The 15,497-nt window shown below is 43.7% G+C and overlaps 1 protein-coding gene across 1 annotated transcript in view; it reads right to left on the reverse strand.

Annotated features, from left to right (window-relative positions):
• DSTYK (dual serine/threonine and tyrosine protein kinase) overlaps positions 1-15,497 on the reverse strand; it is a 327,446-nt gene that overhangs the window by 25,235 nt on the left and 286,714 nt on the right. The window contains exons 9-12 of the mRNA XM_069238535.1: positions 13,297-13,432; positions 4,843-4,956; positions 4,562-4,676; positions 1,226-1,360 (exon numbers count right to left, since the gene is read on the reverse strand). Coding sequence (XP_069094636.1) covers positions 1,226-1,360; positions 4,562-4,676; positions 4,843-4,956; positions 13,297-13,432 — 500 coding nt within the window. The remainder of the gene's footprint in view (positions 1-1,225; positions 1,361-4,561; positions 4,677-4,842; positions 4,957-13,296; positions 13,433-15,497) is intronic.

Consider the following 15,497-nt stretch of genomic DNA (forward strand, 5'->3'; position numbering starts at 1 on the left):
AGGGGCTACCAATTGAGGAAAGCACTTACTTTGCTACAGTAATAAGAAGCAGCTCTGCTGAAGTCCTTTACTTTCTTCTAACCACTACTGAGGTAAAATTGTGTTGACTGAGGTCCTACAGTCTTGTAAGGCATCAATAACCCTAGGTGCATTGGAAACAGAGAAGGAATCTGCTTCTCTGTGGAACAGGAGCAAGATCTGGTGGCATGGTGACACCTTTGCATCTCCTGAAGATGGAGATCCTTTGCTAAATGAAGACGGAGATCAGTGGAAAGGGGCAGAGTCCCCATTGGGCTTCTTGTGTTTCTTCTTCAATTGACACAAAGATATCAACTGTAAGGAAGATCTATCTGATCAGGAACAAATTCGGTACAGGTTCTCGCCTTAGACTTCGGCCTGTGGCTAGGCTTGTGCACAGCCTTCTGGTGTTTTGCCACGTAGCGCTTTGCCTCATGCTCCCAGACGGCCTCAGGGCTCATCTGAGCACAGTAGTTGCAGGCCTTGGAGTCACGTGAAGAACCCAAACATGACACCCCTCATGGAGTTCTGTCACAGACCTCTGTTTGCAACAGGCTCCAAAAGATTTCAATCCTGTCATCTTAGGTGGTGATATCTCTAACACTGGAAAAGTTTTTTGATGAAAGAAGTGGGAAGAAAGGAGTAGAAAGAAAGGAACTGACGTCAGCATGAATGGGTGGCACTTTTATGTGAGAGCAGAATAGTGTGGCCACGGAGTCACATGTTGCCACGTACCGGGGCACAGCATTAGTATTTCTGAGTTATTCAGATCCAGTCTGGCTGCTGGGAAAAATTCACAAGGTGAGCAAACGGCGATTAGAAGTATCCATCAGAAAGTAAAGTAAAGGCATTTCTTTTCACTACACAGAGTGTCGCAGGCATAGTGTACTGGGTTTTCTGCATAAACAGTTCACAAAAGCATCCAACTTGCCACAGAGTCCAGCTAATAAAAGACAGTTACACAGAGGTGTGCATTACTGAAAAAGATAATTTGTTAACTTTAAGTAAAAAAAATATTTAATCCAAAACAAAAATAGAGGCATGTATACAACAATAAAGGTAATTTTTTCTGGGAGTATACTGCAATTAATCCAGGTGACCCAATTTTTATCCAGCAGTTCAACCACTGATCTCTGTATACCCCTAAACGCCATCAAATGCCTCATTACAGTACACGGTCACCAGATTCTTGTGTGTAGGTACTCACCTTTCTTGACATTGTTCCAAAGGTGGTCTTTGCTTGAACATCGCTCAAAGGCTTCTGGTAACTTCACAGACCCCGAACAGATGTACCAGAAGAGGATGCCGAATGCATACACATCTACAGAATTATCATACTTTCCTAAAAGTTGGGAAATTTAAAAGTCATAAGGTAAAGAAGTAAACTAGTTTGTTGAGTAAGCATATTTGTCACTTTCTGAGATAGTGTTTGTTCTGCTGACTGTTCTGCTAATTTGCTGCCCACTACGAACGATACTGTTGTTTTACAGTGACCAACCAGAAGTTATGCTAAAATGTTTTAATAGCAAAACTTGTTTGCTCTATGGCAGTGATACTCTAATTAAGGTCCAGGGGCTGCTTGCGGCTCTCCTGGCCTTTACGTGCGACCCCCCCTGGTAAACAGCAGTACTGGGTTGCTGTTTAGCTAACTGAGAACTAACACTCAGAAACCATTTAAATAAACTGGCAAGCATTTATTTGCACTTTTTATGGAAGTAGAGGAAAACAAGCAAAGGAAGTTTCCCGCGCTAATTAACCTTCAGAAGACCTTAAATTTTTTAAAGACATCTCGCACCAAACATGTTGAAATATGATAAATGCTATTCAATGCTCAAAAAGTGTATTTCATTTAAATGAAAAAGTCTTTCAACCTAGTACATAAAATGATATCACTGCATTGAGAGGGAATATTTAAAAGTGATAGTTTTCAAACACAGACTTGGAAACATTCATGCCTCACCTCCTACCCTGACATCAATGGCAGCACTGAACTAATCCAAGTCAGCTGTCCCATTTATATCCTCTGGGTGGCCTAAGTTATCATTATACATGGAAAACATTATACTTTATTAAATAAAAACAGAAGACAAGGTTTTGTGCAGCGCACATTTTGAACAAATGCATTTCAAGATGCTTTCATATGTGATAATGAAGAAAGGAGGCAAAGTGAAATAAACAAAAATTGCCTAGTATCACATAATTTGGTTGAGTAGGGAAGCCTGGATTGACCCCAGGTTTTTGGGTTTCACATTGTGCAATTCAGCACCTAGATTGTGCTCGCTTTCCCTCTCTCATTTGACATCAAACCTTAGTGACCTGTTTTTGATTCTTCACCCACAACTTTAAGCTGGGATTACAGGCAGAAGCTGCATGTAGGCTCAGCTTGTTTTGTACTCCAGGGTTCAAAATATTCTCAAGCTGACTCACAGCAGGGTGTTTGGCTAAGACCTTCAGTGGCTCGCTTAACCTTATCACATAATGGCAATTAAGCAGACAAAGGTATATGAAAGATGATTTGGCTATCAAACAATTTGGTGAAGCTCGAGAACCAACATCACCTGCAGGAATTCTTGTTTCAAGACTCATAACTTTCTCACTACACCATATTTTACTGACTGGACTATAAAACTGTGTGATCTCTCTCCTACAGGTAAAATCAAATGATTGTTGGTTTACAGTCCTGTTTTCTTACCACACACTTATTACCAGTTGTCTAATTTAAGATTTCCTACCTCCGTTTAAAAAAAAAAAAAGGAGCAGAGAAATAGACAGAGAGTGATTTACCCAATTATGCAATTTTTCAGAGGGCCGGTCGAGAATAAAAAACACATTCCTTCAGGTTTCGTAGTTTCAATTTTGCGCATTACACAACAACTGGTGTGAGTGGTTCTGATGGTGAGACTAAGGGATGCCACTGCTCTGGGGAACCAGCCCAGACTTTAAATACAGAGCTCGCATCCAACATATTTTGGCGAAGTGGTAAAGCTAAGATTGAACATCAAGCCTGGTGCCGTGGCTAAACTTTGTCACTGTCCCATGTTTAGTGGTGGACATTTTTCTCTGCCCACCGCAGTGAATTGAACATCTTGTTGGGGGTCTTTGTCAAGGATTTTTTATTGCACCCACTACCTTAACTGAGCGTGTTCCTGAACACTCATAATATTCACAGATAAGACACTAAAGGCATAAGGAAATTATGAGGCCTCAGATTATATTGCACTCCAATTCAATAAGTTACTTCCTTACACACCAGACACACCAACGGTAGCAATAGCAAGCAGAAAAAGCTTATCCCAGGGTGTGGTAGAAGGATGGCAACACAGGCACCACATAAAACGGGACTCTTCTACAGACTAGGGGCTTTTAGAGGGCAGTATGGATTGAAACCCTCAAAACAACTCAACTCATTGTCCATATAATGTGCATGCTTTGCTTCCCCTACGTCTAACTTACACAGCCCGTTCCCCAACAAGCGTGCATCAATGCGGCTCTCAGTTACACACAGACCATAGGTTTTGGCCCCTGGGAAAATGTTTGAAAGTACCCAAGCTCTATGTACAAGCAGCATTTCACAAAGTACATATATACTAGCACAGTGGTTCCCAACCTGTGGTCCGTGGACCCCTGGGGGTCCGCGAAGCCTCCTCAGGGGGTCCGCGACTGCTTAGAAAATCAGATAATATTAACAGATTAGGGGCCAGATGTAGCAAAGATTTAGCGAGTCGCAAATGGCGAAAATCGCCGTTTGCGAGTCGCTAAAGCCACTTTGCTATGTTGAAATGCATTTTGCGAGTCGGTAATACATTTCCGAGTCGCAAATAGGAAGGGGAGTTCCCTTCCTATTTGCGAGTCGCAATGGTATGCATTTTCATTTGCGACCGCGATTGCGGTTGCAAATGAAAGCGCAGTTACCATCCACTTGAAGTGGATGGTAACCCAGGTGCAAACGGGAAGGGGTCCCCATGGGACCCCTTCCCCTTTGTGTCTGGCACAAAAAATAATTTTTCAGAGCAGGCAGTGGTCCAATGGACCACTACCTGCCCTGAAAAATACCGAAACAAAAGGTTTCGGTTTTATTTTCAAAGTGCAGCTCGTTTTCCTTTAAGGAAAACGGGTTGCACTTTGGAAAAAAAAAAACTGCTTTATTTAAAAGCAGTCACGGACATGGTGGTATGCTGTTCCCAGCAGGCCACCATCCCCGTGAGTTCCCTGAATCGCTATGAGGTCGCAAATTGCGACCCACCTCATTAATATTAATGAGGTGGGTCTTTGCAACCCCATAGCGACTCACAGAAGCGGTCTGCATCCCAAATTGCGACTTGCGAGTCGCAGGGACAGGGGTAATGATTCAATGGGGGTCCCCGGGTTCCAGTCATGATAAAGTGGGGGTCCACAGATGTCAAAAGGTTGGGAACCACTGTACTAGCACATCTGGGGCAACAGTTACAAGGTTAAAAAGGTACCACTGAGCTGAAGATTATGCTAAACATAAGACAGACAGGACATGGGAGAGCCATAGAGAGTATAAATAGCACAGGCATACCTGTGAAAAGCTCTGGTGCCATGTGTATTGGGGTTCCCACAATACTTCCAGACATCATAGCTTCTGGCTTGCAGAACCCTAGGTCAGTAATTTTGGCCCGATCCTGTTGGTCAAGCTGTAAAGCGATAGCAAAAGAAAAAATGTTACACCGGAAGGAGACACCTCTCATCCCATAGATTTCCAACTACCCCCTACATCAGGCAAAGTTGTTTTGCAACCATACTCAATTTGAGCTTGCATAAAAACTAAAAAAACATAATGCAGGCCCCACTATCACATACCAGTACATTCTTGAGCTTAATGTCCCGGTGTACTAGGCCCCGGCTGTGAAGGAAACGGATTCCCTCAACTACATCCAGTGCAATCTGCAGCCGTGTCTCCAGGGAAAGATCAGCCTACCAAAAAAGAAAAACAAAAAGATCTAACTGATGTTCCTGCAGGTTCATTTCAAAATAGGGAAAATCACTTAAATGTAGCTCCAGTTTTCCAACATGGCTATATTTATTAAATTCAGTAATGCTGAATGTACACACTCCCGTGAGAGATCCTGCAAAACATTACTGCACAGAGAAAATCTCAAAAACACAAAAATTATCAACTTCACATTTACTATTTAAAGAAAATTGTTGTGTCTTTAAAACAGAAATTTGAACAGGGAAAAGCTAAATTAAATACACTTTTCAATATTCTTATTCATAAAAGGAAACCAAGAAAGTGTGGCTGGACAGACAAAAGCCTCATTAAAATGGATTTTAATACTGTCATGCTAAGGCAACATTGCAGAGTACAGTGCAGCGACAAGGCACTTATCTTTGATGCCAATGAGCAGAATGTTCGGTTTATGGGCTTCCATTAATGTTAATGTACCCTGAATACAAGAGCAAGCTTAACCCGTTTCTTGTACTACACCCCCTTCCCCAAAACAAGTACTGCCTTAAAATTTCAGATTTCACTGAGACCAGAATCTGTTTGTATCCTTAATCTGGATTGAGAATCCAGCTTGGAGTCCTTGATGTAGATGAAACTGACACAAGTAGGAGTAGAAGAGGTGCATCAATGTGCAACAAGAGGCAAGCACTGTGTCAAGCAGGGACTAAAGTGAGGAGGAATAAGAATGGAAAGGAGGGATGTTTAAAAGCAGAAAAGGCACATGTGGGCATGCATCTGAATATACCAGCCTAAACTAGGGAAGTCAGGGGTCTTTATGGAACATTGGAAAGAAAGATGTCAGTGGCCAAGACAAAAAGGACTGCTTACAGCTTCTGTAGGACAATCTGTTGAAAAGCAGCTTGAATCAATCTGCATGAAGCAAATTTCAAAGTCAAGCTCACACCAGCGGGTACTGTGTTGTGATGCATAGCAACAGAAGAACTGTCGCAGGTGGCAGTAAGAAGTAACTGATAGTAGAGTTAAAAGAAAAAAAAAACCTGAGAGGGCTGCTCGCTATTAAAGTTACCTTGATGCCTGTTCCAATTATACCTTCATAAAGATGCTAAAGGTGAGGAATCTGTGGTTACAAGTATCCATCACAAAAGACCATGTGGAAGGTGAACCTAACCAGTGACTGTGTAGTTTAGAACTTCTTACTACAGTTCCACCTTAAAGGTGATTCTGATCTGTCTGCTCACAGGAGGCGGCAATGTTAATTGTCCCTGTAGGATAGTAAGCAATAAACAGGACCTGCCAAAAACTGTTTCAGAGGATTCCATTGTATTTTTAATAATTGAGATTGGTTCTGCAAAGTGGAAAACAACTGACGGCAAATGCGTCACCACGTTGTAGGATACAACCACCATTGTGTGTGTGTTCCCCCAGATGGCACGACCATGTATTTGGGAGAAATAGTTGTACTGAACTCATGTGTAAACTAAGTTGCGGTAGTAGATGAACCCAAGATGACATCAAGACAGCCCTTACTGTCAGTATTTGAAAAGTCTGGTAAAGGTGGAACAGTGTCCTGAAGTGACAGGACCCTCCCTTCTTGACAATGTTCCGAATTCTTACAGTGTGGATGTCCACCCACAGGAGTACTTTCTGCTGAGTGAGAATCAAAGAGGGCTTGGGAATGAATTCCAACAAGCATAAAACAATTAAAGCCATATTGTTCTAGAATTCTTGAAATAATTAAGCTACTTCATCCAATCACCTGGGCATGTACATACATACATGGCTTGTCACAACATATGCAGTTTAACAGGAATGTATATATCACACACACACACACACACACACAGACACGTTGGCGGGATGGATGGATGGAGAAGACATGGACCTCAGTGAATAGTCATGCTGTACAATATTTGGCACCTACCCATCTCTAGTGATATTTTCCCACTCTGTACAATGATTTTTGATGTGGTTTCCCCGTTTGGCAATGGGTTTTCTGGCGGCTGCAGAAGCCTGATGTCCTCTGCATTTGGCAGACTTTCTGGAATGGCAGATTCTGTTGATGGTACTGCTGCAGCCACTAAGGTGTCCGAATGCTCTATAGCAAATAGCAGGATGATAGGGCGCTGTAGGAAGTTGGCTCTGTATATACACTATTTCAAAGTAAGAAACAGTGTGCACGGAGTCCGAGGGTTCCCCTTAGAGGTAAGATAGTGGCAAAAAGAGATAATTCTAATGCTCTATTTTGTGGTAGTGTGGTCGAGCAGTAGGCTTATCAGAGGGTAGTGTTAAGCATTTGTTGTACACATACAGGCAATAAATGAGGAACACACACTCAAAGACAACTCCAGGTCAATAGGTTTTTATATAGAAAAATATATTTTCTTAGTTTATTTTAAGAACCACAGATTCAAGATTTACAAACAATACTTTAAATGAAAGGGAAGGAACACAAGCAGGCACAGAAAGTACACCCTCAGGGGCACAGGGGTGGCCGGGTGCAGAGTGCAACCAGGCGTCGGATTTTCAATAGGAATCAATGGGGAGACCCGGGGGTCTCTTTAACGATGCAGGCAAGCAGAGGGGGGCTCCTCGGGGTTGCCACCACCTGGGCTAGGCAGAGGGTCACCTGGGGGTCGGTTCCTTCAGGTCCTGGGGGCTGCGGGTGCAGTCTGGTTTCCAGGCGTCGGGTTCTTGAAGCAGGCAGTCGCGGGTCAGGGGGAGCCTCTGGATTCTTGATTTCCTCTGCAGGCGTCGCAGTGGGGGTTCAGGGGGGTCAACTCTGGCTACTCACGGGCTCGCAGTCGCTGGGGAGTCCTCCCTGTAGTGTTAGTTTTCCGCAGGTCGAGCCGGGGCCGTCGGGTGCAGAGTGGAAAGTCTCACGCTTCCGGCGGGAAACGTGTGGTCTTTAAAAGTTGGTTCTTTGTTTCCAAAAGTTGTAATTTCTTGAACAGGGTCGCTGTTCTCGGGATCTTTTTGGTCCTCTAGATGGAGGGTAGTCCTCTGAGGCTTCAGAGGTCGCTGGACCCTGTTGGATGCGTCGCTGTTGCAGTTTTCTTTGAAGTAGGGAGACAGGTCGGTGGGGTTGGGGCCAAATCAGTTGTCGTCTCCATCTTCACTGCAGGGCTTCAGGTCAGCAGTCCTTCTTCTTCTTTAGATTGCAGGAATCTATCTTCCTCAGTTCGGGGAGCCCCTAAATACTCAATTTAGGGGTGTGTTTAGGTCTGGGAGGGCAGTAGCCAATGGCTACTGGCCCTGAGGGGGTCTACACCCTCTTTGTGCCTCCTACCTGTGGGGAGGGGGGCACATCCCTAATCCTATTGGGGGAATCGATTTCTAAAAGTAAGAGTCACCTCAGCTCAGGATACCTTAGGGGCTGTCCTGATTGGGGAGTGACTCCTCCTTGTTTTTCTCATTATCTCCTCCAGCCTTGCCGCCAAAAGTGGGGGCAGTGACTGGAGGGGCGTGCATCTCCACTAGCTGGGATGCCCTGTGGCGCTGTAACAAAGGGGGTGAGCCTTTGAGGCTCACCGCCAGGTGTTACAGTTCCTGCAGGGGGAGGTGAGAAGCAACTCCACCCAGTACAGACTTTGTTCCTGGCCACAGAGTGACAAAGGCACTCTCCCCATGTGGCCAGCAACATGTCTGGTGTGTGGCAGGCTGGCAAAAACTAGTCAGCCCACACTGGAGTCGGGTATGTTTTCAGGGGGCATCTCTAAGATGCCCTCTGGGTATATTTTTACAATAAAGTGCACACTGGCATCAGTGTGCATTTATAGTGCTGAGAAGTTTGATACCAAACTTCACAGTTTTCAGTGTAGCCATTCTGGTGCTGTGGAGTTCGTGTTTGACAGACTCCCAGACCATATCCTCCAATGGCTACCCTGCACTTACAATGTCTAAGGTTTTGCTTAGACACTGTAGGGGCATAGTGCTCATGCACCTATGCCCTCACCTGTGGTATAGTGCACCCTGCCTTAGGGCTGTAAGGCCTGCTAGAGGGGTGACTTATCTATGCCATAGGCAATGTGAGGTTGGCAGGGATCCTAAGTATGGGTTAAGCAATTCAGTGCTCATCACTATCAATGGAGAACTAATAATTTAGATAGTGAATATCCATGTATCTTTAGGGTAATTTTGTGTTCTGTGTTCTTGAAGTACTATCCACGATGGGACCTATGGACGCAATTTAAATAATTGACCTATTTTCTTAATGTTATAGGAAACAATAGTTTTAGCAGATACCAGCTTTAAACAGCCTTATTTTACATGTAAATGTCCAGTAATTAGATAGTGCTTCATCATGAGTAGCAGGGTTATAAAAATAAACTCACATCCTTGGCCAATGAGGTAATGATTATTTCATATCAAAATGCATGATCAAGAGGAGGAATCTAAAATCCAAATTCTAGAAGTTCAACATGCACCAACTCAAAAAGGAATACATGTATTTATTTATTTATTTATTTATCACAAAGCAGACCTAACTATCTTGCATTATTCTATTGTAAGGAAAAGGTAAAAGTTTGGTGGACAAAGACTGGAAAAGGGATCCAAAAATGGGTGAAGCAGTGTAGGAACAGAAATGATTCTGAGACCTTTTGAGTGAGGGTGGCAAAGAGTTCCAGACCTTGATGATAATGTCAGTTTCAGAGTTTCTTTCTTGAATGCCAGGGTTTTTAGCAGTAAATGTCTGAGCTGCTGAGAGTTTGATAACCTCCAGATGTGTTTAGCTGGAGGGGCAGATAGTCTGTGTACAGGGAAAACACTGCAGTTGAAGCATGAGAACTTGAATTGGCTCCTTGTGTAAAACAGCCAATTTAGTATGCTCAGGAGAGGGTTTACGAGACCCTATTACCTCTCTCCCTGATGTAAGCTTAGACGCTGAATGGTATACTGCCTCAAGAGACACTAGGTTCACTTTCGCTACACCACATAGCAGGGAGTTACTTTAGTCCTTTCTTGAAAGAACAAGCTTTTAGGCCCCCTGCTTAGAGTAGCGGCATCCGGAAGATGCAGGAATCAGAGGTGCTCCTGCACTTCCGTTGGCACGGTAAGTTCAGTGCTCCCCAAATGGGGTTGACTCTGGTGCTCCCGATCTGGTCCAAGCAATGTAGTGATGTCCTCTTGGCGTCCTTCTGAGTGACAGGACAGGTCGGGCAGGTCTTGATGCTGGGTTTGGCATGCAACATTCAGTTCTCCGAGCAGGAGGCTGAACTTCTTAGTATGTGGTATCAGCAGACCCTCCTGCCGTCACCTCACAGCCACCTAGACCATGGCAGCCTCTCCTGGCATACGACAGTAAGGTCTGCACAGGTCTTGGCGCTTTACCGACTGCAGTGACTTCCAAGGCGGCCCCTCCTGACATACAAGATCACTGCAACAAGGTGGTACGAGCTTCATGCTCTCTGCACAGCACTCAGTTCACGGCGGCTCTCTCATGGCATACGGTGATCGCTGACCCAAACGGACACCTGGGCAACGACCCGCTCGGGGCACAACAATCTCCTGGCACTGTCCTTTCGGCTGGGCTCCCCACTGGACCTCACTCCCTCCAACGCTCTCCTCTTCCTCACAGGACACAGAGGTCTTTGCAACCAGGCAGGTACTGGTGCTCAATGTTCCAGAGCAGGTGGTCTTGGTTTTCCTGGGTGATGTGCCCCCCTCGCCCAGGTTACAGGCAGAAGTCTTGCAGATCTTCCCCTCCCTCACACAACCAGTCTGGCTGCTTGGCAAATTTCATATTTTGGGGGTCTCCACTTACCCTTCTTATAGTCCATTTCCAGACAACAAATTTGATTTAGGGGGTTCTGTTTCTTTTGAAGTACTCCCTTCTCTTCTCTCTCGTCGTCTTGAAAGGCTGTTTGTCACAGCAAGAGAGCCTCTGAAGCGGATAGTCCCAGAACACAGTCCATGGGAGTGACTAGAGTTCAAGCCTGGATATCAGCCGTACTGATTTGTGTCTCAAAAGGTTAATCCCAGGCTCAAAGCTCTACTCTTTATGATTCTCTTATCAGCCCCATCTCCTTGCTGAGATGTGTCCAGGCCCCTTCCATGTGATCTATCATCAATTCAAAGAGCACCCACTGAAGTACACAAGAGGAGTCTCTCTCCTTTTTCCAGTGTGTACCACCCAGTTCACAGGTATGGGTGGATTCCTTTACTCATCATGTCTGCACCAGGCAGGCCTAGGCTTCCCAAAATGAACACAACTGTTGCTAGCACATGCACTTGCATTTCTGCTAAAGGGACTACCAGTCACAAAGGGCCACATTACGTACCAAGAGCTACAGAGCTGTAGGGACTGACATGGCAGGGGCTCTTTTTCTAAAAGGCACACTAATGAGCTTGTAGACATTCATGGATGAATGGCAGATCCCTCAAGGGCAATTCCTCTTGCACAGAAGAGACCTACATGCCCTCAAACGACAAAGGGACATAGATGCTGTCAAGCCCCCACCCACAGAACACTACACACAATTGGCAGTGGGGGCAGGACGATTATCTGGCTTTACAAAGCCCTTCTTCAGATGACCAGGACCTTTCGACACATTGAGGGAATAAATGGCAAAGGGCAGTGGGTCGTGCTTTCAACGAACGGTGAATGGCAACAAGCTCTACAGTACCTGAAGAAAAATGTCTATAATGCCAGATTTGGATCTATCCAGTATTATATGCTATAAAGAGCATATCTGATCCCATCCAAGGTGGGTCAGATATACCAGTCAACACTGGCAACCTGTACAAGGTGTGGCCACAACATTGCCAGTAAACCCTTTGTAGTTGCCGCCCACTACATACATTCTGGACTGCTGTGCTCTGAAAAACAGAAAGCATGGCAAGGCGATCTGATATGGTAAGCATAAAGGATTGCCTCCTGGGGGGTGTATGTGCGGCCCAAATCACACAAAGCGCAACACAATTTTCAAGACCTGGCAGGGTTATTGGCCAAAAGGGCTAACACAATGTAAGGGAAGGTGCCACAATCCCCAGGACTTGATGCCTTGAATGGAGAAGTCGTATATTGAGTGGAAGCAGAAAGCAGGACACTTGGAGGAGAGTAACGGAAGGGGTTATGTAAAAAGTCCATCACTGTGGGATGAAATAATGCAGACCTTCAAAACTGAGGGGGATAATGATGACAGATTACCGTGGTAATATAAGGACACCACAAACAATTATTGACTGCTGTTCATTTCGCTCAACCTGCCAACGAAAATCATTTATTGACTAGTTTGCTAAAACAATGTGCTGGGACACTATATGCTTCTCACAACATATGATGGACTTCTGCTTGATAATATGAATAAAACTGTGCTCTCCATGATATATATATATATATATATATATATATATAAAAAAGAGAAATAGAGAGAGAGAGAGAGAGAGAGAGATATATATCATATTTTTTTTTGGGGTTGCAAGAAGCATTGTTTCTAAGTAAGTTACAGGTCATTCAGTCGCTCCTAGATGGATGTGCACCATTTTACAGGTGGACCTTATTATATCTATATACCGGACACGGAGATGTCATTAAGTGTACCTCCCCGTGAAATTTGAAGAGCACCATGTAAATGTTAAGAAAATTGGTACAAACGATGAAACCTTGAAAATGCAAATAAAAGTGCTTAAAAGAAAAAGTGGTTCGGTTCAATATGGAGTCTGATGGTACGAGAGTGGTTTAATGTCTGTTACAGGGAGTCATCTTTCCTCATCCTTATTATCTGTTTCAGCTGAATTGATTGGGCGAGGGGGAGGGGGTTGGCATTACATTGAGGTCCATCACTAGATGGGGGAGTGTGTGTGGGGGCTATTTCTAGTGGAGTTAATGGCAAGAGAAGTCGTTGTTTGAGGGTGAAGTTCCAATGTCAACTTATTCTTCTCCTTTTAAAAGGGTAGAAGATATTGTCAAAAGCTTTGAGGTTATCAGCTGAGGTTGGAATCAGTATCTTGCCATGCTTGTAGATAATTCTGACATTGCCATTATAATAAGTGAAAAGTGTGGTGTTCAGTTTCAGGCCATAAGGAATTTGATATTTAAAAAAAAAAGGTTTTCAGCCACTTGTTGTAGGACAATGAGCATGCCTCCCACCTCCCATCTAAGATTTCATAAAGAACAATGCGTGCAGGCTAGCTAATAAAACATATGTTAGAGTGTTCCAATTCCAGCATTTTCCGTAGACACTTATCTTAACACCAGCACGAGGAAGTTATTTTTTCCACAGCAAGCACAACACAAAACAAATCTTACCAACAATATAATCGGAAGAAAAAGCCTTCAATAGAGGCACTAGTAAGCCACCGGGAGAATGTAAATGCACAAATACATTACATCTTAGTATGCTCACCTTTAGACCTGCATAAAGATCTCTATGCAAACGTTCCATGATCAGAAGGACAGCAATGCTCGATCCACCTCCTCCATAGTCGTAGTCTATCACTGACCCAAGGAGGTCCACTAGTCTCTCATGTTTTGGCAAAGATCTATTCAAGAAACAATAAGTGAACATATAAATATTAAGTGTAATGAAACTTAGCCCTTATGAGTAAGATAGCCCAGTCCCACCAATCCTGCCAAACCACCAGTCCCGCAAACCCTGTTAATACTTGTGAACTATGGCTTCCACTTAATCAAAATACACACGAAAGCCCAACCAAGTACCATAAGATAGAACCATAATAAAATGCTTCTCATCTCTAGGATAGAGCAACAAGATTTGTTGTACCCATCCTTAATTTATTATATCAACAGATTAGGACAATTTGAAAACTAAACATCCTAAATACTATGCCAGTCTAACTAATATTCCAGGTAATGGCCTTGCATACATAATGTCTCAACACAAGCCCATAAAGCAGTTTAGGGACTGCCTCGCATCTAAAACATTCTAATGCTTCACTACAAAAAATATAAAAGGTCAATTTGGCTGCCTACTTTTTGATCGCTCTCGTATTCAGGCCTATTAAGTCAGAAGATCAACAAATTGTGGGTAATAGATGGAACAGCCTCCATGAGCCTTAAGAGATCAAAAAATTACTAAACGGACTTCTTCAGAAGGGTTTTCACTTAGGCTAAGCCAAAGTGCAACTTCAAGAAGGAAAACTGATACGAAATAAACTAGCTCCAATACCAGACTTCTAAGCAACCCAGGCCATCTGTGGGTCAAACAAACAGCTCCTCTGTGCCCTTACAACACATATAAGAGCTCTCAACAGAGTCCTATCCTCAGTGTACAATGCAAGAGTAATGTGAAAAATAAATTTTAAAGGATATCTAGTATTTACCCACATACATAAGGCATACTTCATCACTAGTAGATCTGGACACTGCCAAGATGTACATGGTGATCACTGTAGTGTATTTGTCAGTGGAGGTATAGATAATTTAGAGCAGCCCTGGGTTTCCACTACAGCCAAAATTCTGCCCTATATGGTGCTACAAGACGGTAGATGAACTTGTTCTACCCTACAGTCATATAATTTAATTCTACAGGCATGTAGTCTAGCATATCCTCTAATACTGTACAAGGGTATGTGTGTAAATTTTATTCTGACCTCCATTCAGAAAGATAAGAACCCAAACAACAATTAGAGCATAAAAATTACCATCTGCTCATAAGTAATATTATTCACAGATCACTTCCATTCATCAGGACAGAAGTAGCCGATAAGAGGTGATTGCTACCCTTTAATCAATCTAGGAAAAACAAAACGAAATACTCTTGAAAGGATATTAATCAAATTACATTAATCTGTTGTGTAGCTTGGTTGCATTCTTCAATGGCACCTTCAAAGTGACAGTATACCCTGTTATAAGAATGCAAATAGAGTGTCACACCATATCCACTCACAATAGACTAGCTCAATTAGCTGTCCAACATCTTTTAACCTGTTAAGTGTGTGTATTGGCCAAGGGCTGACACACGTACACCCTCCTTGGTGCGTCCGACGGCTGACACCAGGGAAGGCTTTAAAGGCATCTTTGGTCCTCAGCACCAGAGGGAGTCCTTTATTTTATTTTTTTCAGGCTACCCGGAAAGAGCTTCCCGAGCAGCCTGATAATTTTTTTTGTTTATTAGAATGAATATCGCATGCAGACATCATTGTAGTAAAAGTGAACGTAAAGCAAGCCAATTGGCTTGTTTTACTGTTACAGAATCAGTGTCCAGGGGCTATCTCAGCCTCTTGAGCACTGAAGAGTACCTCTACCCAATGGATCCCTGTTTGGGGATCACTGCAGGAAGGTGATCCCCAAGGAGGGATCCACCAACTAGCCACCAATAATGGGTGGAGTGGCCTTTGGGTGAGAACATTTGCTCCCCCTGGGCATTTTCCTTTAAATTCAGGGTAGGGCAGAAAACCCTCTAGGCACCAAGGACTATGTTTTCAGTAAAGTTTAGGGGTGGGAGCTGCCCAGAATGGGTATGGCAGTGTCCCCACCCACCCAAAAATAGACAGAGTTTCTGTCCCCTGGGGGGCAGATGAGGATTATTATCCCCATTTTATACCCCCCCTAAATAGGGAAGCAGACACCAGATAATTATTGTTT

The sequence above is a fragment of the Pleurodeles waltl genome, chromosome 6, assembly GCF_031143425.1.
Source record: "Pleurodeles waltl isolate 20211129_DDA chromosome 6, aPleWal1.hap1.20221129, whole genome shotgun sequence".
Lineage (NCBI taxonomy): Eukaryota > Metazoa > Chordata > Amphibia > Caudata > Salamandridae > Pleurodeles > Pleurodeles waltl.